Source organism: Arachis stenosperma, chromosome 5, assembly GCF_014773155.1.
Source record: "Arachis stenosperma cultivar V10309 chromosome 5, arast.V10309.gnm1.PFL2, whole genome shotgun sequence".
Lineage (NCBI taxonomy): Eukaryota > Viridiplantae > Streptophyta > Magnoliopsida > Fabales > Fabaceae > Arachis > Arachis stenosperma.
This window is the reverse complement of record NC_080381.1, coordinates 140,623,424-140,646,713: the sequence shown is the minus strand read 5'-3', so window position 1 is coordinate 140,646,713 and position 23,290 is coordinate 140,623,424. Positions and strand designations below refer to the sequence as shown.

Sequence of the window (23,290 nt, the reverse complement as noted above, 5' to 3'; positions counted from 1 at the left end):
CTTCTCTTCTCACAGCCTCTGTTTTCAATCTCTCTCCCTCCCACACACAAACCATATGCTGCCATCTATTACCAACTTCTCAAGTATTTCCCTTTTTATCTTCCATGAAATATTTTCATAAAAGGGTCCAAGAAATCAAAGCCAAAATCCAATTTTTGCAGCTGCAAAATTCCACCTGCTGAATTCGAATTTCTGTTTCTTAAGAAATCAGTCCTGTTCAGTACGTAGAAGTGATCAGGTATATAATTTGAATTTCTTTTCTGCACTTTTTTTTAATAATTTGGGTTTTCTTCCATTTCAGTTCTTAGTATCTGTGTTGATTCCTGAACTGCTTTTTTTTTTTTTTTAAGGAAAAAAATATCTGGTGTGAATCTGATATTTTTTTAAAGATATTTGAACATTAGTTTTCTCTGAATTTGATTTTTATTTTTTTTAACCAAATTATGGAAATTAGATGAACAGTTTGATGTCAAAGGAAATTTGAATGATAAACCTTGAAAGTTTCGGTCTCATTAATGCTCTATTCTGTTTCGCATTCTCTGTTTCAGAATTTTCTCTAGTCTTTCATTATTTTAATCTCTCATTCAATTTGAAAGAAACATAAAAAAGTGTTTTTTTTTTTAATTATTATGTTTTTATTTTATTCTACTTTTTGCTCATCATATTGATGTTGCACTGAATTCTGAGTGATGGACACTTAAAGGAAACATATGTTGGCATGGTAAACAGGGGATGTTGAATTACGATATTTTAATTCTTGATTGGTAGCCGATTTTGGCTGGAATTTGTATTAGTGATAATAGAAGCAGAAAGAGAATACCTTCAAACTTTGAGAATAGATTTCTACTTCAATGGCTGGTGCCAGTGAAAGGTGGATTGATCGACTTCAGTTTTCCTCATTGTTCTGGCCACCCCCTTTAGATGAACAACAACGAAAGGTACCATCTTAATAATTATTACTCCTCCATTTCGAAATATCTGTCACTTTGGAAATTCGATATGTTACCAATTCAATGTATCCATATTCAAGTTATATCAAGGAACATGAATTATGAATGTACCAAGTTTCTAAAATGAGTGATATTTTGGAAGGAGGGACTATTTAAGCTCGACTTTCACCTCGAATATTTAGTACTAAAAATATTTCTAGAATCTAGTTGTGAGCAATTTTAAGTCTTAAACAATATAAACAATATTATAGCTTATGATAGCTCATCATTTTCTTCCATTTTCTAGAGTTTTTTGACATGTTAATCTGGCTTTTCGTAGGATCAAATTGCTGCTTATGTAGAGTATTTCTGTCAATTTACATCGGAACAATTTCCAGATGATATTGCTGAGGTATGATTCATGCACTTGCTACCTATATTTATGGATAAACCTTTGATGTGTGTGTATTACTCACTGGTCTGTATTGCTTTGACAGTTGATCCGCAATCGTTATCCATCTAAGGAAACACTCCTTTTTGATGATGTTTTAGGTATTTATCCTTTAACTCATTGGTTTTAAAAATTATGGTTGGCTTGACAACAATATCGTTACAATGAATAGATGATTATTTCTTGCATGAATAATTCCTTGTTTATGTTTTGACATGTGCATCCAGCTGTACTTGTTCTTCATCATCCGGAGCATGGGCATGCGGTTGTGCTTCCAATTATTTCATGTATTATAGATGGTACGCTAGTCTATGATAAGACTAGTCCTCCATTTGCTTCTTTCATATCTTTAGTCTGCCCAAAAAGTGAGGTATAATCCCTTGGCTTATACTCACAAGCTAAGTTTCTGGTTTGTACAATGCAGCCGCAAATTAATCACGTCACAAAACTGTTATGTTTAGAATCTTCGAACTGCTTCTTACTATATTATTCAATCAGCTTCAGTATTTGCAAAGATGTTCACCATCAACCTTTTTGTTTCCTTTTTACTGTCTAATTTTACAGAACGAATACTCAGAACAATGGGCTCTGGCATGTGGCGAAATTTTGCGTATCTTAACTCATTATAACCGCCCCATATACAAAATGGAAGGAATTGGTGCTAGCAGCAGCCATGCATCAACTAGTGATTCTGTTGGAAAGGAAACTGGTCATAATACATTGTCACAGCAAGAGAGAAAATCTATAAGGCCCTTGTCCCCTTGGATAACTGATATATTGCTGGCTGCGCCTTTAGGCATTAGAAGCGACTATTTCCGATGGTAAGTATAATATTTTAAGCACAAATTCATAGGTGGTTTCTTTTTGTTCTTCTCCAAATTTGTGTTTGAATTGACTTTGCTGTATACAAAATAGCTTTTGTGATTGGAAGAGGCTTTATAATGGTGAAAAAAGTGACTATTTCTCTTGGTTGACATATATAGTTGAACTAAGTTGGTTGTCCTTAGCTCGATTTAATGTTTGCTTAAGTCAGTGGATCATTGCCATCCATTAACAGGTGCAGTGGTGTAATGGGGAAATATGCTGCCGGAGGTGAACTCAAGCCGCCTACAAGTGGTATGCTATATGTTACACTTGATTTCTAATCTAGAATTCGACATAACTGTTAAGAATTTGGTCTTGCATTTCCAATTAATTAGCATTGAACAAGTATAAACTTTTTTTATGATTTTGATTCACTAACAAGAAAAGAAACTTATAATGAAGAGGAATCTCTCACTTCATAGAAGTGTGGTTCTAAATTGTGATTTCTCTTCATTGTAGCTTCTTCCCGTGGTTCCGGGAAACATCCTCAGCTCATGCCTTCGACTCCGAGATGGGCGGTTGCCAATGGTGCCGGTGTTATATTAAGTGTTTGTGATGATGAAGTTGCTCGCTACGAGACTGCTACTTTAACTGCTGTTGCTGTCCCTGCACTTCTACTTCCTCCACCTACTACAGCTTTGGATGAGCATCTTGTTGCTGGATTACCGGCACTAGAACCATATGCACGATTATTTCACAGGTTATTATTCTTCACTCGATACCTTTCTCGTCTTTTTTGTTGTTCATGGAAGCATCTGCCTTAGCAAATTTTTATGATTATGTAGATATTATGCCATTGCCACTCCAAGTGCCACGCAAAGGCTTCTTCTTGGGCTCCTAGAAGCACCGCCGTCATGGGCTCCAGATGCACTAGATGCGGCTGTTCAACTTGTAGAGCTTCTTCGAGCTGCTGAAGATTTTGCTTCTGGAATAAGGGTAAGCTCTATAATGTTGACACACACAGTTCTAATTGAAAACTATGTGAAAGCTGTGAAATGAACTAACCAGTTCTTTCTCTCCTTAAATGGTAACTTAGCTTCCAAGGAATTGGATGCATTTTCATTTCTTGCGCGCCATAGGGACTGCAATGTCCATGAGAGCTGGTGTAGCTGCTGATGCTGCTGCGGCTTTGCTTTTCCGTATACTTTCACAGCCTGCATTACTTTTTCCGCCACTTCGGCAAGTTGACGGTGTGGAAGTTCAGCATGAACCGATGGGCGGATATATTTCTTCCTACAGAAAGCAGGTTGTTTTCATCTTCAAAAGTTACCTCCTTTTCTTTTTCTCATTCGGTATAGAGTGTAGAATACACTCTTTATGCATACTTAAGATCTTCAATTTGCATTGCTTATCAGATTGAAGCTCTTGCAGCTGAAGCTACAGTTGATGCTACCGCCCAAGGCATTGCATCAATGCTTTGTGCCCATGGTCCAGAGGTTGAATGGAGAATTTGCACCATTTGGGAAGCAGCTTATGGCCTTATTCCCTTGAATTCTTCGGCGGTTGATCTTCCAGAGATTGTGGTTGCATCCCCACTGCAACCTCCGATACTCTCATGGAATTTGTACATACCTCTACTTAAGGTTCTGGAGTATCTTCCCCGTGGAAGCCCTTCCGAAGCATGTCTCATGAAAATATTTGTTGCTACAGTTGAAGCTATTCTTCAGAGGACATTTCCAATGGAGTCCACTGGTGAACAAAACAGAAAAAGTAGGTACCATTTTGGTGTGGGGTCTGCCTCCAAGAACCTTGCAGTGGCTGAACTAAGGACTATGGTTCATTCGCTTTTCTTGGAATCATGCGCGTCGGTAGACCTTTCTTCGCGCCTATTATTTGTTGTGTTAACAGTTTGTGTTAGTCATGAAGCTCAATTCAATGGTAGCAAGAAGCCAAGAGGTGAAGATAATTATTCAGCTGAGGAAATCATTGAGGATTTACAAGCAATATCTGAAAGTCAGAAAGAAACAAAGAATAGGAGAAAGAAGAAGCAAGGTCCGGTGGCAGCTTTTGATTCTTATGTTCTGGCTGCAGTTTGTGCTCTTGCCTGTGAGCTTCAGTTGTTCCCCTTGGTTCCACGTGGGGGCGATAATACGGTTGTAAATAATGTGCAAGATATAGCCAAGCCGGCAAAAATGCAGGGATCTTCTGATGAGTTTCAGACTGGCATAGATTCGGCCATACGCCATACTCACAGAATTTTAGCAATTCTAGAGGCCTTATTTTCATTGAAGCCATCTTCTGTTGGCACCCCTTGGAGTTACAGCTCCAATGAAATCGTTGCGGCGGCAATGGTTGCTGCACATATTTCTGAACTATTTAGAAGGTCAAAAGCCTGCATGCATGCTCTTTCCGTTTTGATGCGTTGCAAATGGGACCATGAAATTCACTCCCGGGCATCATCATTGTATAATCTCATAGATATTCACAGCAAAGCCGTCGCGTCGATAGTTAACAAGGCAGAGCCATTGGGAGCAACCTTAGTTCATATTCCTAATTGTAAAGATTCACTTGATATTAAGAGGCAAAATCATTGCGAAACTAGTAGCTCCTTTGATCCACGGAGGACATCTATTTCCTCTTCAGTGGATTCAGCTCCTTCAGAACTTCGACACAAATCCGAGAATACATCATGTCCAAAAGAATCATCAGGATCTACCTTGGGAAAAGGTGTTGCAAGTTTGCCATTAGATGCTTCTGACCTTGCCAACTTTCTTACAACGGACAGGCATATAGGATTCAGTTGCAGTACACAAATTTTTCTGAGATCCATGTTGGCAGAGGAACAACAATTTTGTTTCTCTGTGGTGTCACTACTATGGCACAAGTTGATTGCATCTCCCGAGACTCAACCTTGCGCCGAAAGCACTTCTGCTCAACAGGGATGGAGACAGGTACTATATATTACACATATAAGACTAAATTGTATTCCCAATTTCCACTCAAAATGTCTAACATTAACCATTATGTGATTTTATGTTATGTAGGTGGTTGATGCATTATGTAATGTTGTATCGGCATCTCCAACGAAAGCGGCTACAGCAATAGTTCTTCAGGTCCAATTTCATCCTCCTTGTGAAACTTGTATTCTATTGCCTACATTTCCAAATAAGCTTGATTTATGGAGATTGTTGTTGTTACCTTCTAATATTGCATTTGTATGATCCCTTCCCTACTGGACTTGTTTCTTGTCAGGCGGAGAGGGAATTGCATCCATGGATTGCCAAAGATGATGATCAAGGTCAGAAAATGTGGAGAGTTAATCAGCGGATTGTAAAGTTGATAGTGGAACTCATGAGGAACCATGACAGCATAGAATCCTTGGTAATTGTGGCGAGTGCATCGGATTTACTGCTACGAGCCACAGATGGGATGCTGGTGGATGGAGAAGATTGCACATTACCACAATTGAAGGTAACAAGTTGCAACATATGCTTCTTGTGCATTTCCATTGTCATTTGAACTCACTTTCCAAGTTTTGATAAACTGGCCAGCTATTGGAAGCAACAGCTAGAGCATTGCAGCCAGTGCTCGAGTTAGGAGACACCGGATTGGTGGTGGCTGATGGCCTTTCAAACCTGTTAAAGGTAAACAAACTTACCTCTCTCATTGGATCTTCTAATTAGGTAATATTGAACAAGTGTTGGTTTTAAACATTGGAAAAATCTGGTTCTAGACAAGACAAAACCATGTTGCTTCGCGATCAAGTTTCGTCGAAGTTTTCAGCTCTTAAGCTTTTTTTTTGCATTGTTATATGCTCAATTTCAAGTTGCATGGATTGCTGGTTAACCAAGATCTTTGTACATACACATGCAGTGTCGCTTACCGTCTACAATCAGGTGCCTGTCTAATCCAAGTGCGCATGTCCGCGCTTTGAGCACGTCGGTTCTTCGCGACATCTTGCACAATGGCTCAGTCAGATCAACTGCTAACCCTCCAAGGAAAAATGGCATCCACAATCAGTACTTCAACTTAGATGTCATTGACTGGCATGCTGACATAGAAAAATGCTTGAAATGGGAAGCTCAGAGTCGAATTTCACATGGATTGTCTATTGAGTTCCTTGATCTTGCTGCAAAAGAACTTGGATGTACCATTTCCATATGAAAAGAAATGGAACCATCTTGGATATGAAATTTTTTCTTTATCCCCTTTGATCGTGACTACATGTAGAAACAAACGGAATGTATTCTTTAGGTACTTAAAAAATGATTTCCAAATGATTCAACCTTATTTTAATTTCCCTTTCCTTTCGGCTAAACTTTCATGCAATGATATCATGCATATAATTGTCCAAAACTTTTGTTCTATTTGGTGGTATTCACTGTTGACAAAAAAATTCAATAATGAAACAAGACTACGACACGACAAAGTCTTATCCCAATAGGTAGGATTGACTACAAAGATCAAACAATGTTATTGAGATATTATGTATTATACTTACTAGGAGATTGTTTATATGTAAATTTTTTTTAAACCATTTTGTGCATGGTCTTTTTGGGTTTTTTTTTTTATTTTTTGTCACAATTTAATCTTTGCATGTCCAAATTTTTTGAGATGAGGTTTTATCATTTTCTTAAGAGAAAAGGATAAATAGGTTTTTGACTTTTGATCCGCAGACATTTTAGTTTTCGAGGATTTGAAAATATATTTAAGTCCTTAATCTTTGTGACTCCTGTTGTGCTGACTTGGTTGATACGGGATGCACACGTAAGAGAGTTTTTAAAATTGAACAAATTAGATTCAGGAATCGATATGTCTAGATTTTGAAGATGTCAGAGATTCAAATGTATTTTTAAATCCCCAGAGATTTAAATGTCCGCAAACCAAAAAGTTAGGGATTGATTTGTCATTTTCTCTATTTTCTCTTTTCTTAATAATAGGTGCTACTCTAACTTTTCTTTTCTTCTATTCTTATTTTTTATTTTGTTCATATGTTTTTAGTCGCTAAGCATATTCTTCTTTATCACATTTAACTTATGTCCATATTCACCTAAGTTTAGTGTGACATAAATGTTGACAAAAGATACATAGAAAATAAATTCAAGATAAAAATAGTGTTTTTATCTCTTATTATTCTCAGTTTTTAGTAGAGAAAAATAAATTGAATAAATTTGTCCTAAAATGAATATCTTACTTTTATCCTAAAATAAGCTATGTATTTTTATGAGAGTAACCAAATAACACCTTTGTCACAATTTTATAGTCTTCCATCAACTTTGAGGAGTAAACAAAACCATATTCGGCTCTTCAAAGATAAGAAGCTTTTATGATATCTTCACATGCCTTCATGTGCTTCTTCATAAATGAATCACAAAACCAATCTCAAAAATGCACACTATCAAAGTACATATTACAAATGATTTGTCATGAAAGAATATAAATATATTCTTCTAATTATGGTAAAGATGAGATTCTTTTTCCAAGAACCAAGACCTATAAGGAGACACCCAATATACCTCAGAATCCAAAACAAGAAATCAAATATTTAAGAATTACAATGTGGTTGGAGGCAATTGGAACCAATGAAGTTTATACTTTCAAATAATTAAGAATACTTTCCTAATATCGACTAATCTTTTGTATGCTCAACTTTTGAATATGAAACCACTAAAACACCAAAATTAGTGAATGATGTCAAACTATCTTGTTTCTGTTTTGCTGGTAGGAAGGGAGTGACTCCTACGTTCCTTTCCGCCGGGCTTCGATGACGCGTTGCCATACCAAATCATTCCAACCACAGCTATGATCATCCCAAGAACAACTTGGAGATTAAGACCCTCCTTCCCAAAGAAGAAGAATCCCATGATTAGAACAAGTATTGTCTTCATATGTCCCAGTACTTGAAAAGAGACGGCAGTGAATCTTCCGATGCAGATGAATTGGCTGAGGTTGGTACCAACAGCAATAGTGCATGACAAAATTATGAACATCTGCCAGAAACAAAGCCAGAGAAGAGAAGCATTACAAAAATGTTAACCAACATGAGAACAATGGTGAAAGTAACAACTAACAAGTTTCTTCGATTTTCACCCTAATTAATTTTATTTGCCAAAATGTGTTTCAGCTTTGCCATTAATAATCAAATTTTGCTTCGGTCGATGACATACTCTTCTGGTTAGACTTTCTATGCACAAGTGATTATAACAAAAAAGGCGATTACCTATCTAAAGGAATGAAGAATGTCTAAGTAAGTCATTTACAGAGAGCTAGAGACGCATATGCAAACAAAAGCCTTTCATATCATACCATAATGTAAATCTATAAATTCATTCACTCACTTCCTCATAAAAAAAATTAAACATGATTTAGCTTTAGGCTCAATATTTAGTTTGTTATTGAGTACTTACCAAAGAAGTAGTGTTGTAGTCATATTTATCGACTCGTTGGCTTGTTAGCCAATAATCTAGTATAGGTCCTATTAACAGTAGAGATGCAGCCTGTGCAGGTGCTGTGTGTCCCAATAGGTTGAAAGAACTTAGCGAATACTTCCGTTGAAGAAAATGAACATACTGCACATAATACATTTTGAAATTCCATGAGTACCAAGCACAAAATATTAGGAAGAAACTTCAGATATCGACATGACAATACATAGAAGACAGGAGTAAAAAGCTGGTTGAAACATGAAAACGATCTCCATAACAGAATGATAAGAAAAAAGAATTTGTAAGGGAACAGAAACATAACATAGACAACAATTTAGCTAAATATGCCATTAAAATTCAATATAGACTTCACATAAAAAAGAGGAATGTCATACGTACATATTGTTGCAAAGAAGTGCTCCACACTGCTATAAAGGCAGCAATGAATCCTTTTGTGTTCACACTCACATCAGTCACAGTGCAAACACCAACTCCCAAAAGAACAACACATATGCTCAGTTTCGTGTGTCTTGAATACCGAATCTTGTCAAAAACAACTTCCAATAGGCAGGATACAGGGATCATACTCAACTTAGCAATCTGCCAATGGTTAAAAAATAAATATAACTTCTGAAGGCATTAATGGATCACTAGCTAAAGCTCAGCCCAACTCACTTGATAGAATCCAACCGAGTTCCACATTAAACTAACGTTCATTCCGACAATAGAGAAGTTAGCAAATAGAACAAATTTCAGAAGCTCTGGCAAGGGTAAATGAGAGGGCTGGACGTATCCCATTATCCTTAGTACGAGCGTCATCAAAGTTGTAGTAACAAAGTGCAGACCTGTTAACGTAGTAGCTGTATGCAGCATAGACAAATTGTATTAGAAGAAAATAGTGTTGACGTAAGCGGATGATGACATACACAGTCATCTGTTGTGGGGGGGGTGGAAGATAATTTACCAAAACTGAATCCGTAAGTGGCCATCAAAGCTTTGTTTACAATGATAACTCCAACAGAAGTGACAACATTGAACATCCATGCAGCTGCATCTGCTGCAGCCTTTTTTTCAGCCTTGCTAGTTGGAGCCATGTTTTTTCTGATCTAAAAACTTTATCACTGGCCTTTTCTAACTAATCTCCATAACATACCATCCAAATTAAATGATGTGCATCGCCCCAGTCAAGTCACTTAACAAACAAAGAAGCCTGGTAAAAAAGGAAGGTCAAGATATTCTCAGACCTAATATAGTATTCCAATGCAATTGCATCAATCATAAGCTGGGAAACAAAATAATAGATATGCTGGCAGTATCATGCATCTATGAATTTAGAAACAAACAATTCGTGGATACATCTAGCATCTGTGCAATTTGCTTTGTCCAAGTCATGAGGAAAGGCAAATTTTCATGGAAAGTTGAATGTTGATAATAAGAATGAGAAGCAAGTGCTAGGAATAACAGGATTAATTGACATTTGTAAACTACAATGATGATATGCATCTGATACAATCAAGACTTGAAAACTACCATCGGCTATTTTAGGGTTTAAAAGTAAAACTAAACAACCAAGCTTATATTCTTTCAGCGCCTTTAGGCTGTGTTTGGTTAGAGTCTCTACAAAAAATGGAACCGAGACAATGGTGACAGAGATAGACAGGAAAACTGCATCTCTCTTCCTATTCCCCCCGGCTTTTGTTGCAGAACAAATATGATTAGCCTATTTCTATATTCTTTCTGAGATGTTTACCAAATGCAGCCATACTGCGTTAGCTAATATCACACATCCATTTTCTCATCTCTCAAGTGTGTTCTTTTGCTCAAGGGACTTTCTTTCAGCCACTACCCCAATAAATGAATGCCATGTAGAAAAACTATACTTATATATCAGCCAGCCTATGATTCCCAAAAGAATAGCATGAGCTAAGACTAAGTCAATGCCGAAATAAACCATATCCTTAAAACTAATCCAGATAGTATGGCCTTCAGTTCAGCCTATCATGATATTCTGATTTAGATCAACATTCAAAACTCCATAAAAAAGCAACTTTATTACTCAAAATTACCATCAGATCTGCAAGAAACCAATATATTCAATTTCATTCATGAAACTTTGAAGACTAAACCATCTTAACTACAATTGTAACTCCATGTACTAAGTGAATGATGCATATCAAAAAGCAAAAGCAACAAATAAAGAAATAAAATCCATTGATCACTTTTGGCTGCATTGACATCAGCCAGTATCAGTCCAAAGAGAACTGAAATTCCAGTCAATCAAAGAACCCCATAAGGAGATTTCACAATGCAAAACACCTTTGAACTCTATTGCACACCAGAAGGGAAAAAAAAAACACACTTTTTCCACATCCATCACAAACAGATCCAAAAAGGGGTCTCAGATCCAGAAGAACAGCGTTGAAAACCAGCTCAAAAGTAAGAGATCAGCGAAGGAGCGACCTCGTATGCACCAAGATTAGTTTATTTCTCCGCCAACATCAAATGAGAAACTTGCAACTCAATTTTAACGAGTATAACAACAGTAAGTAAAAAGATCACAACTTCAAGTGACCCTTTTGGTGGGGATGCGAATATGATGGCCAAAAACTAAAAAGGAAATTTTTTACAAAAAAGGGAAGATTAAAAGGGAAAGAGGAACTTACTGTGAATGGAAGTAGCAGTGTGGTAGCGATGATGAAATGGAAGAGAAAAGAGAGTGGATTTTGATTCCGGTTAAGGTTTGTGTGATGAGTTGAGAACGTGAATGAAAATGGAAGTTTAAAACTTTTTTTTTTCCGCAGTAGGAGTGGCACGCGCTCTGCATTCTTCAACATGACCCACTTCCATAACCAGAACCTAACATTTTTTTGGTGATTTAATTAATTAATTAATTAATTAATAGTTAATTTTTCTTGTGATATAATAATAATAATAATAATAATAATAATAATAATAATAATAATAATAATAATAGCATTGAGAGTTTAATTTAATAATATAGTAGAGCTTTCAGGGAAATTGAAAATTATGTTGGATAATCATTTAATATAAATTTATAATTTTATTAATTATAGAAATAACATAAAAGTTAGTTTTTTTTTCCTTGTTGAAGTTCTATTACTAAAACTTTACTAACTAGGTGTAACTTGGCTGAAGTTTCATGAAGATTGAAAAAGTCTCCAAGTAAAATAGCATAGATGCCTAATTTGTTTTCTTATGTACATGAAAAATGCTATTTGCATGCAAAAAATTTAACTAATAAATTATTTAGTATTTATTTATGCATAAATATATATTATTTTATATAATTTTTAATGTATATTTTTTATTTATTCAATACAAATAATTAATTTAATCTCTGATTTTGTGTGTATGTGTATATATTATATGGATAATTTATTTTAAAGTATCTTTAATTAGGTTTTATTTGAATTTAAAATGGCTTTTTTTCCCAATACAATTCCAAAGTAATTTACTATTAGGAATATTAATTCTTATATTCATCAAAATGCTTAGATTTATTTTGTTTGTGCTCTATTGATTCCATTTCTAAGAAAATATAATTTTAAATACTTATTATTATTTGTTTTATTTCTAAAGGACTCTCAAGTCAACGAACTATAATTTAAATTATATAATCTCTGCATATTCACTAGAGATTATGAATTTAAATCTCTTTATCTTAAAAAAAAAAAGAAAAAAAAAACTAAACTGCCAAGACCTTCAATCTTAATAAAAAAAATTTATGTCAAAACATCCCAAAAATTTCAAGTTAACCAAACAAAAATATTAATATACTAACTCAATAGATATTTTCTACAAATCCTATAATTTACAATTACCTTCCATATTCAATTTGCATTAATCAACATGTAGAGATTATTTACCGACAGCAAAATGGTGGGTAAAGAAGATTGTAAGCCTCTTTTTTGGTTAAGAAAAAGTAATTTGAGGAGTAAACGTGTGTGTAATTGTGTTTATGATATAAACTTTCCAATTACCACCAAAACACTTGCCATCAATCACATCTTATTTCTTAAACTATTCAATTTCTTTTTAGTAAACGAACATTGATTTAACCTCAGCGACCGCTGCCTACATATTTGTCTGGTTCCCTTAAAATTATATAAAAAATATAAAAAAAAAACTAATTTTAAGTGTTTAGGTTTATAATTTAAAATTCAAAATTAAAAGATTATGATTTAAAATTTAAAATTTAAAATAAAAAAAATAATTTTAAAAAATGAACTAATATTAGTTGAAAAAAATTAATTACTTAATATTATTCAAAATTAAATGGGTATTTTATTTCAAACATTCTTTATATTTTAAGAAAAAATTTTGAGTGATTCTTTGAAATTTTATTTGGCATTATTAAGTACGATGTGTAAATATCTCAAACTATTCTCTTTTTCATATTCTTATTTCATGTATGTCATTTCAAAATTTTCATAATTAATTTTAGTTATTTCTTCTAAGTAAACATTTTATAAATTCACCAAAAGAGTAAGAATTTTATAATAAAATTAATAACGAGAAAATGTTAATAAGAAAAAAAAATTGAGAATTTTTATTATTTTAGTTTATGCCTAATATTTTATTGTTTTCCTCAGAGTGCGTTAAAAAAATGTATTAATAATTTAATTATTTATGCGGTCCCATCACTATCATGCGCCCTTGTGTCACTATCTTTATATCGATCCTCTTTTTAAATAATACGGACCTTACTAAAATAAATTAAATTAAATTATCATTTTCTTTTTTTTCTTTTCTTTTTAGCATTATTTATTTATTTATTTATTATTATTCCTCTTTTCTTCATTCTTCAGTAGCATCACTTGCGAGCTGCGACAACTTTTCTTCCGATCGGATATGCTTCAGCCGCCGATTCCACGCGCCGCCGCAGCCGGTTATCTCCGTCGTTTCTGATTCGCCGACAACACTGCTTTCACTTTTTGGTACTGTCAGTTTTCTTCTTCCTCCATTTTCAAATTTTATTTTATTTTTCCGTTTGTTTCTCGAGAAAATTTGAAGGAAACCGGCACTGTGAAATCTCACTTGTTAGTTGGTGCCTCTTTGAGTGTGGAATTTGACGAAGTAACCGAAATCATTATTTGCTTTGAGATTTTATCTGAGTTCTATGATTTGAGCTTCGTGTCTGTGTTTCTGATTTTGTTTTTTCTCTCTGCATTTACATTTAACTTTTGATTTTTCTTTTCGGATTTCGTTTTCAATTTTAGCTAATCTAGCTTCGAATTTATTTATTTTTAGTGAAATTCGTGTTGTATGTGTATAGAGAGAAAAGTTGCATGTTAGGATGCTAAAATTGCCTTGAAACAGAGATCTTCTTTATTTGCCATCTCTTTTGTGAGAATCAATAGGACTTGTTAGAGATTCCAAAAACAAGTATTTTTATTTTATTCTCCTCCCCCTCTCTAGTGTATGTTATTGGATTTATAATTCAGTGGAAGTTGTAGTGATTAGAATTATTGATTGAGTTAAGATTTTGCCTTGAATTTGTTTTAGATAATGGTTTTGAAGGGCTTTGATGATTTTGGCAAAGACAAAATGCTTAACTCCTTTGTGGCTGTAGCTATTTAATTTGAGCTTATGCTCATCAGTTTCAAAACATTATTGGAGCATCAAGAAACATGGGGAAGTCTTAAAGTGGTTTTAATACTGTGTTTGTCTTTGTCTTAAGTTGTTCCAAAGCTATGTCTTCACTGTTATGCATCTTTGTTGTCATGCCAACATTGAATTTGTTCAACAAGGCATATTCTCTTTTAAAAATTGAAATTGATATGTGGAATGGAAAATATTATTATAACTTGCTATAGAGTATAAGTAGATTAAAATTTTTGACTGCATCGGAAGTCATGATCATGCTGACATTTAATCACTTTTTTGTGTGGAAGGTTGTGAATTGTGATTTTGGTTCTTCAGAGAGTAGGGAGCCATATATAGAAATTGTCCTAGTGCGCTGATGAGAAGAACTGATGTTATTGGCAGTAGAAGGAGGAGGATTCTTCTCTTCTTCAGCTTTGGGGTATAGTAAGGGCCTGAGCCTTCTCCTCTTGGGCCAGAGGAGTGATGATAAATCTAGGACAGTTTTGCCGTGGAACCAGTATCAGTTGGTAGACCAAGAATCTGAACCTGAGCTCCAGCTGGCTTCCAAAAAGAACCGCCTTTCCCGCGGTTGCGCTTCCTTTGTTTGCTTTGGTCGCGCTTCCGCAGGACTTGACACTCCATCTCATCTTAAAGTTGGCCCTGCCCAACAACATAATGTGTCACCAGGGCCACTGGTTCCTGACGATGGCACAGATCCTTCTGCTAATGTAGATAATGACAATAGAAAGGTTGCACTTAAAAGTAGCTTACGAAGGCCACAGAATCATAAACCAGATCCTCTTGAGACTGCTAATGAACATGAGGCATTAGGTGGAAAGGGGAGTGATGCTCCTGATCAAACAGAAGGAAGGAAAGTCCAGTGGACAGATGTTTGTGGCAGTGAGCTTGTCGAAATACGGGAATTTGAGCCCAGGTATTTGAATCTTTTATTTTCTTTATCAACCATTTCTGTTTCTTGCTAATGTATTCTTGGTTGGTTCTCAATATCCATGTTCAATAATAAGAATTAGAAGGTTTTTTATGATGTGTATTAGACTTTTCCATTAGAAACTCCTGAAGCTTTGGAGTTTTTAACGAAGTTACATCTTCCCAATTGATATTTACAAATTGCTATTGAGTATCTCACTACAAATTATCATGGCCATCATAAATTCTTTTTGTCAAGTGTTGTATGAGCTGGTGCAATGGAAGTTTCTAATCTTCTTTCCTTGTATGTGTATCTGTCCCTTGTTTTATTCACCTGCAGTGAAGTGGATGGATCAATTGATGAATATGATGATGGGAATGAAAGAACTTGTTCCTGTGCTATCATGTAAATTGGGATCCCGTGAATGAAGCATCAAGTCATTCATTCCTAACACTTTGCATCACTCAATCTGAGGTCAAAGGAGCAAAGATTTTTTGGTCATTCTCATTCACACCACCATCTCTCACCTTAGCGACCTTACCTTTTGTGCCTGTGATTGCCTTGCAGCCTTCAATTTTGTTCCTCTGCTTTCCATCAATTTATTGTATAATAATCTTTGTTGTGTGAATTCATTTCCTTTTGATTAATTATTTTTGTGCTGTTTTTATTATCATATTTTTATATGGATTAACAAAATTCAATCTGATATTTTTTTTTGGATATTCATTAAATCTATATATTTAATGCTAGGTTAGTCCTTGATCCGAACATACTAAGTTTGAAATTGTGGTCCAAAAAGAATATCCGTACCCAGAGTTCTCCCAACCAAAAATTTAAAAAAATAATAAGATTGAGGATTATCCCTTTTATTCTAGTTGATATAAAGCAGCCAAAATCCAATGGTTGATGGTGAAGTAAGCATAAAAGACATTGTTGGTCAGTTTCAAGTGGTTAAGACACTTACACAACTTCACTTAACTGGAACCACTTTCAATTTGAAACTTGGCCATACCTTATCCACACACCTACCTTGTTTCCTGATTTTGATCACACCACACCACAATGTCCAAACAAAACTCAATACAAGAAACTAAGAGAAAACAAAATATAAAATTCTCTTCATAGTTGGTAGCATCAAGAAAAAGAAAAAAAAATAAAAGAAAAAGAAAGAAAGAAATATTATGTCTGTGACAACCACAATTCCAAGCATCAAAATCTCCACATGTTCCTCCTCTCCATGTTGCAGTTCTCCAACAACTTCATCACCTTCTTTGAGGTATAAGCCTTACTATAATGTTTTTACCATAAGGAATTCTCAGGCTGAAGGTCCTCTAAGAAGACCAGTGGCTCCACCTGTGAGAGAAGAACCTTCTGGTGGTGGTTCTCCTCCGCAGCCCTTGAAGCCATCACCTCCTTCCCCAAATAAACCGGCTTCTTCTTATGTCGTTGTTGATGATAACAATGTTGTTACATTAGAGTTTCAGAGGCAAAAGGCTAAGGAGTTGCAGGAATATTTCAAACAGAAGAAGCTTGATGATGCAGACCAGGGTCCTGCTTTTGGCTTCATTGGCAAGAATGAGATCAACAATGGAAGGTAAAGTCTTTTACCTTTTGACACAAATAAAACTGGAGTTAATCTATGTTTCTGCTTTATATTAATTGCATTATTCCAGGGGTTTTAGCTTAGAATCTTTTCACAATTGTCTTGCCATAATTGAATTGTATGAATTGAGGAAATACTAATTTAGTTTCATGAAATCCTCTTGTTTAAACCTTAGAAATAACAGAGATACCGATATTATTGAAAGTGAGATAAAATAAAATAAAAATAAGTTTTGTTTGTCTCATTCTTCAGTGAACATAAGATTATAAATTCTGTCTTAAGATAAATATATTTTTCCTGTTTCTATATCAATATCTTTCGGGTTCAAGCCATGAGATCCACAACCGATATAATTATCAGGTTAGACTGCCTACATTACACTCTTCGGATGCGACTCTTCTCCGGATCCTGCTTTAATGCGAAATGCTTGTGCATCAAACTACCTTTTATATCAATATCCTTCTCCAAACATTTTGACTTTTAATGCGGAATTTTACTTGTTTTGTACAGATGGGCAATGTTTGGTTTTGCTGTAGGGTTGCTAACAGAGTATGCAACAGGATCAGACTTTGTTGATCAAGTAAAGATCCTACTCTCGAATTCTGGGATATTGGATTTGGAATGACATAATAATTCTCTTAAATATATAAAAGATTCTGCATGTAGTTTCTTGTATCCTTGGTGTAACAATGTTGAGTCATACACTTCAATGTTCATATTCATTTATAGCAATTAGTTTAATTTTTGTATTATGGTTTTAATTTTATATTTGACACCAATTTCCATCATCTGATCCAGTTATAACTTTCACAAACCTTTATTGTTGCTGTTATGGTGAATGATAGTAGGGTTATACAAATTTAAATGTACAATTAATACAATAGATTAATAATGGTCAATAGGTTCAAGTAACAAGAGACATGTAAGCACTTAATCCAACAAAAAATTATTTTTTAATTAAATATTTGCATAAAATTTACTCGATAGCTATATAGTTAAAAAATAAGTAGAAACTCAGGTGAATTTGACATCACTTGAAGTTGATATCTGAGAGTTGTTGGATGAAAATTTAGTCAAATTAGTCAAATCATCTCAGATATCAACTTCACGTGAAATCGACTTCACCTGAGTTTTCACCTAAAAAGATGTTTAATGAATCAAATATTTTTTTTTCCATTGCATATCCAGGAGAATAAAAAGGATTACTAGAAACTGAAATAGAGAATAAAAGAAATTAAAATAAAAGATATAAAAGTTGGTGTTAGTTACAATAAGTCTATAATAAGATAGATAAAAAAGGTTGAAAGCTAAAGTTAGAATTAATTACAAAAATATAAACATATTATTAGACATGCAAACTTGAATAATAAAACTTAACTCGTAGATTCAATTTGAGACCTAAATTCATAGACTCGAGAGTTTGATAATTTGCAAAATGATATATATCTGCTCTTTATATGTCTCACCTCTTGATTTTAGTTTCTTGATAAAATTATCTTCTCTGATAATCATTGCACTTCTGAATACAAATTAAACAAAAATAATCAAACAAGAAAACTCTCATTTCATTTCATTTCATTTCATCATTTTGTTTTTTACAAGTTAAAGCTATTTTGTTTTCTTCAACATCATATTCATACCCTTAAAAAAAAAAAAACTAATAACTCACACATTATTTCATTATTATTACCACTCACCAAACTTGTTCTTGATCCACTTGAAGCTGTTCCTCACACTTGTTTTAAGCTTCCTCTCCACAGCATAAACATTATATGACTTGATTCTCTTCTTCCTCTTGATCTCTGCATCACTTGCTGCATAAAACCCACTTCCCTTTTGACATGGCCCATTGAAGTTGTAGGAATTTGATCTCTCTCTGAATCCAAATTCAGAGTATTCAGGGTATGACTTGCTTTTCTCCATAGACAAAACAAAAGAAAAAAACAGTCTCTTTGTTTTGGTATTTTGAGTGCATGAAGATTGAAGAGCAATAAGTATTTATGTGCATGAGACACACAAACAAATGCATTGTGATTCAGTTGCGGTGGCATCCATGTGTGATGTTGTGTGAATGATGAGTGTCATTGGTGGTAATGAAGGAGATAGGGCCCACATTGTTGATTCACGGCTAAATTTTTTCCTTTTTATATTTGATTAAATACACAAGTTAAATGTTGTTGGCTTATTGGTGGAAGTTTGAGTGTTTTTGTTTGATATAGAGTTATTTTTTTAAAAATTGATATTAATTAAATCGGACGGTTCGATTTGTTTAAAAAAATTTAAATTAAAATATTTAATTTATATTTTTAAAATTTTTTATTTTTAAAAATAAAAATTAGAGAGTTTGATTTTAATATTAATTTTTTTTTTTTTTAAATGTAAATTTTGTAATTTTTTTAAAAAAATTAAATAACATAAATTAGTAGGTCTAAATTTTAGAGATTACTGAATAACTAAATAAGAAATCGAAAGCACCAATTTCTTTTCTCTTATATTATTGAAAAACACATATCTTGACTCATCCTTTTGTGTACACATTATCATGCAACATAAAAAAAATAATAAACGTTGATTCACATGACATTGATGTGGGTCCAACCTTTTTTGGTGCTGAGGATATGCAAAATTAACTAAAGATGGTTGATATAGTTAATAAAAATTAAATTTTAATTTTATAGAAAATTTAATTTAATTTTTATAAATATTTTGTAAGAGTTTAAAAAAATATGTTAGTTTTAGTAAAATAACTAGTGTCAAATTTATCATGGACAAAAATAGTTGACCAAAGATAAGGCACTACTAAGCTAGGGATTTCTTAGTCTTAGGTGTTATGTGAACAAGATCTACTCATCTATATTATTCATGGTTTAAAGTAAGAAATAAGAATGTTCCACAATTGCTAAAGACATGAAGTATTGACTTTTGCGAAAGAAATGTTGTGTATTTAATTTTACAATTCATTTAATACTAAATAGATGTATTAGTTTCTTATGAGTTAAAATAAGTACAAATGATATAACTCTTACTCTTAAATAACTCAGTGCAACTTTTTGCTTTTTTCTTACATAAAATCATTAAGATTTAAGAGTATTATATTCCTGAGGCTTTGATTTGAACTAATGACAATTTGCCATTTGCAAATTTTAATTCATGCACATTTATGTTGATTTAATTAAATAGTGTCCCAAACATAATTTCTTTATGGAAAGCAAAAATGGGTGTCATCATCTCCCACTTTTATTTTATTTCAAAGTTGGTGGCTCAGTGCACTGTGGGTCATGGATTCTCTATTCAGAATTTCAGATCAAAGATTTAAACGATTACCTTGATCACCATCCATGACTTAAGATGCTACAAGTTTATATGTTTGACAAAATTCATATAATTGTTAGTATGTGGTAAAAATGAGACAACAATAATAAGGGGGAAAAAAAAAAGCTAAATGGTCTTTGCATTTCTTAGGAGATGTCGGGAGAATGAAAGTCACAAATAATTTTTTTTAGAAACTTCCATCTCCAAGTAAAGCCAATCACAAAAACAAAAAAAACAAAAAAACAAAAAAAAAACAAAACAAAACACAATCACATGTAAGTGACTTGGAAAATCTTTTAATTTTTAAAATCACATTAAAGAAGAGTGTTAAGTGAATAAGTTATTATTTAACCAAGCTTTTAATTAAATATTTTAAAAAAATTAAAAAATCAACATTTTTTTCATCTTTTTCTTTTCTAATTTGTTTTTGTTTCTTCTTTCCTCTTCATTCTCTTTTTTCTTATTTCTCTTCTCTTCTTTCTTTTTTTCTTATTGTTGCTACATTTTTTTTATTTTATTCCCACTCTTACTGAATTTTTTCCCTTTTTTATTTTTATATTCTATTGGTATTTTTCTCCAAAAATTTATGTATTTCCTTCTAAAAATTTTAGAGTTGGTTATAAAAATTTTTTTTGTTTGATTTAATAAATTTCTGTATTTCTATTATTTAAAAGACATATTTTTTAAAAAAAATTAATGAAAACTTAAACTAAAAACCTTGGTTCATCTAAACTTTTTCTCCAGAAAAAAATATATAGTCTAAATTCTAAAATCTCAAGAAAAATGAGAAGTGTAGTGATTCTCAAAGATACATGTGGATCCCACATGTACGGCAGCAACCAGCAAGGGCACAGTGTAATTGGCCTAATAACACCTTTTGTTTTTTTTTTCCTTACGATTTCTCCCGATGATCAAACTAATTAAGGACTAATATATTGGGAATCGAAGTTTAATTTAAAAATTTATTGTTGATCAAAGAATTGCTGTATATATAAGACAAAATTCGAATTCTCGATACTTAAAATAGAAATAGAAAATTTGACTAATACACCTTTTGTTATATATCATTTTCTTTTTCCTAAAGGCTTCAAAAATATGTTCAACTTCTAATTGGATCACTTGGTCGGTAGGTACCCTCAACTTTCATGAATCTTCTCAACTTCATCAATCTTTTTAGCCTACTAATTCCAAAATCTGGAAAAGATTTTTTGTATGTACCTTATTCGTAGGTATCAAATTTGGTCTAACCTGTTCGAGTAGGGTAGATTATCCGACTTGCTGCGGGTATTGCAGGATATGAGTTTAGGGTGTATTCTACCCTATTTTATTTATATCTCATATATAACACATATTTTTTAAAAATTAGGTATATAATAAAAGAAGTGAAAGTTGAACCCATAACCTTCCTTATGTAATGATTTACAATAAGTGAATGACCACCAAATTAATTAGTTAATTTATTTAGAACATTAGTTTTTTATTTTTTATGTTATTAATATGTATAAAATTCGAAATGGTTGAATTTTATATTTACTTTGAAAAAATTTGATATTTCTGCGAGTAGGATAGGATAGGGTAATGTTTAAAATTTTAGAATGCGGTTAGGGTTAGAATTGAAAGATTCTTAACCTGCAAATAGAATAGAATAGAATTTTAATAAAATTTTTAACCCGCAAATAAGGTTAGAATAAGGTCCAAACCCTACCCTACCTTACCTATTGCCAGCCCTACTTGCATGCATCAGAAAAATACTCAATATAAAGGACATGCTAAGTATTGGATTTGTGTACCATATAGCTCATGGTTTATGATCTATATAATTGTATGTACTTATTAATTTCACTTTGGTGTATATTACTCATGGTCATGGAAGATTTTATTGTGTAATTTAAGTTGGTTATAAAAAGAAAAAGAAATATAGGGAATATTGTGGTAAAATGGGGAAAGTATAGAATCAACATAACATATACTTTACCCTAATGTGTGAAAATTGTTTTTGTTTTTATTTATTTATTTCACATGAAGAAATTTAAAGCTGCCATGTAACCATCTAGTAATCTTGTTTTGCTTTTGAAAATTAAAAAAAGATGGTTAGGTGCTCAATAAAGGGATATTAAACATGCTAAACACATACATAGTTTTTTTAATGCAAAAGGGAGACATCATAATTTTACATAAGACCATAAGAATCACACCTAGCTAGTAGCTACTAGTTAGGCACATATATGATCAGCATGCACTTAGAATAATAATAAAAACCTTGTTAAATAATGATATATATCTTTCATGCTTATATTCATAGCAATGATTCCTCATTCCAATTACTCAATTGAATGTCCTTTGTTGGTTGGTTGAATTTATTTATTTCCTGTTGTGATCCATGGGGAGCAATAGTTTATATTATGCTGCTTCTTTCTTGAGTTGGTGAAAACTTTTTGAGACACTACGCGGTTCATATGTTGTAAAGTGAATAGGCTATGCACTCTGCAATCATGTCTTTCATTTTCTTTAATTTTTACAAATTACAATCCTTACCAAAAATATTATTCGTACATTAAAATTATCAAAAATATTATTTGTATATTAAAATTAGTTATTAATATATTTATATATAAATATATGTGTAATTTAATTTATTTTTAATGTGTATTTATATTTCAATATATATTTTATAGGACTTTATCTTTACATGAGATAAAAGAGAAGAGGCTAATTTTTTTTGTTATGAAAATAGAAGTGATGATATACCTTAACATTGTAATTTTTGGTATTTTTTAAAATTGTGGAAAGTACACAAATTAGAAGGTCCAATTTTTATACCTCAAATTTTTTAATTTTTTTTTACTGATTTGTGTACCTCTAAAAATTGGACGATCCCTTTTTTATTATAATTAATTAACAAAGCAAAATGATGGGTATAGTCTTTTTCTTTTTTTTTTGGTCAGTAGATTGGACAACCTCCAATTCTAGGTACACAATACACTCACACACTCCTCACATTTTTACTATATCTTTTCCTCAATTGCAATCTCTAAGGTTTGAACCCTTTTTCCTCAATTGCGTATACCATGTGAGCTAAGACTCATTGGCATGAGTATAGTCGTCGAGTCTCCTTATTTTTGTAAAAAAAAAAAAAAATAATTAACAAGTGTAGTACAAATATCTTTTTTATCCATGTAAAGCCCATTACAGCCCTTTTTGGCCCAATAAGAAAAAGAACAAATAAAAGCA

At 32.9% G+C, this 23,290-nt stretch overlaps 5 protein-coding genes across 7 annotated transcripts; 3 read left to right on the top strand and 2 right to left on the bottom strand.

Annotated features, from left to right (window-relative positions):
- LOC130981802 (protein GIGANTEA-like) lies at positions 1–6,481 on the top strand. Of its 3 annotated transcripts, none has more exons than XM_057905510.1 (15): positions 1–238; positions 730–938; positions 1,270–1,341; positions 1,427–1,481; positions 1,608–1,750; positions 1,945–2,201; positions 2,438–2,496; positions 2,704–2,944; positions 3,030–3,180; positions 3,281–3,490; positions 3,600–5,135; positions 5,229–5,297; positions 5,437–5,655; positions 5,736–5,828; positions 6,058–6,481. In XM_057905510.1, the coding sequence occupies exons 2-15, from the start codon at positions 852–854 to the stop codon at positions 6,346–6,348; spliced, it is 3,483 nt and encodes a 1,160-aa protein (XP_057761493.1). In that variant the 5' UTR covers positions 1–238; positions 730–851; the 3' UTR covers positions 6,349–6,481. The 3 variants fall into 3 exon arrangements, with proteins under 3 accessions (XP_057761493.1, XP_057761494.1, XP_057761495.1); XM_057905511.1 differs by having other exon boundaries at positions 22–238; positions 795–938; XM_057905512.1 differs by lacking the exons at positions 1–238; positions 730–938 and having other exon boundaries at positions 1,608–1,679.
- A 1,019-nt stretch (positions 6,482–7,500) lies between these two features.
- On the bottom strand, positions 7,501–11,441 carry LOC130981804 (UDP-rhamnose/UDP-galactose transporter 6). Its single transcript, XM_057905513.1, has 6 exons — positions 11,273–11,441; positions 9,574–9,819; positions 9,285–9,469; positions 9,009–9,209; positions 8,592–8,753; positions 7,501–8,174 (listed from the first exon to the last, which is right to left on the bottom strand). Exons 2-6 carry the CDS (start codon positions 9,701–9,703, stop codon positions 7,884–7,886), a joined length of 969 nt encoding a protein of 322 aa, XP_057761496.1. The 5' UTR covers positions 9,704–9,819; positions 11,273–11,441; the 3' UTR covers positions 7,501–7,883.
- A 1,932-nt stretch (positions 11,442–13,373) lies between these two features.
- LOC130982958 (uncharacterized) lies at positions 13,374–15,860 on the top strand. The gene is made up of 3 exons (XM_057907111.1): positions 13,374–13,567; positions 14,525–15,150; positions 15,484–15,860. The coding sequence occupies exons 2-3, from the start codon at positions 14,606–14,608 to the stop codon at positions 15,551–15,553; spliced, it is 615 nt and encodes a 204-aa protein (XP_057763094.1). The 5' UTR covers positions 13,374–13,567; positions 14,525–14,605; the 3' UTR covers positions 15,554–15,860.
- Positions 15,861–15,870: 10 nt separating this feature from the next.
- LOC130982959 (light-harvesting complex-like protein OHP2, chloroplastic) lies at positions 15,871–17,494 on the top strand. Its single transcript, XM_057907112.1, has 2 exons — positions 15,871–16,738; positions 17,258–17,494. Exons 1-2 carry the CDS (start codon positions 16,326–16,328, stop codon positions 17,370–17,372), a joined length of 528 nt encoding a protein of 175 aa, XP_057763095.1. The 5' UTR covers positions 15,871–16,325; the 3' UTR covers positions 17,373–17,494.
- A 799-nt stretch (positions 17,495–18,293) lies between these two features.
- Positions 18,294–18,777, bottom strand: LOC130983087 (uncharacterized). Its single transcript, XM_057907269.1, has one exon. It carries the CDS (start codon positions 18,668–18,670, stop codon positions 18,434–18,436), a length of 237 nt encoding a protein of 78 aa, XP_057763252.1. The 5' UTR covers positions 18,671–18,777; the 3' UTR covers positions 18,294–18,433.
- Between the last annotated feature and the right edge of the window lie 4,513 nt (positions 18,778–23,290).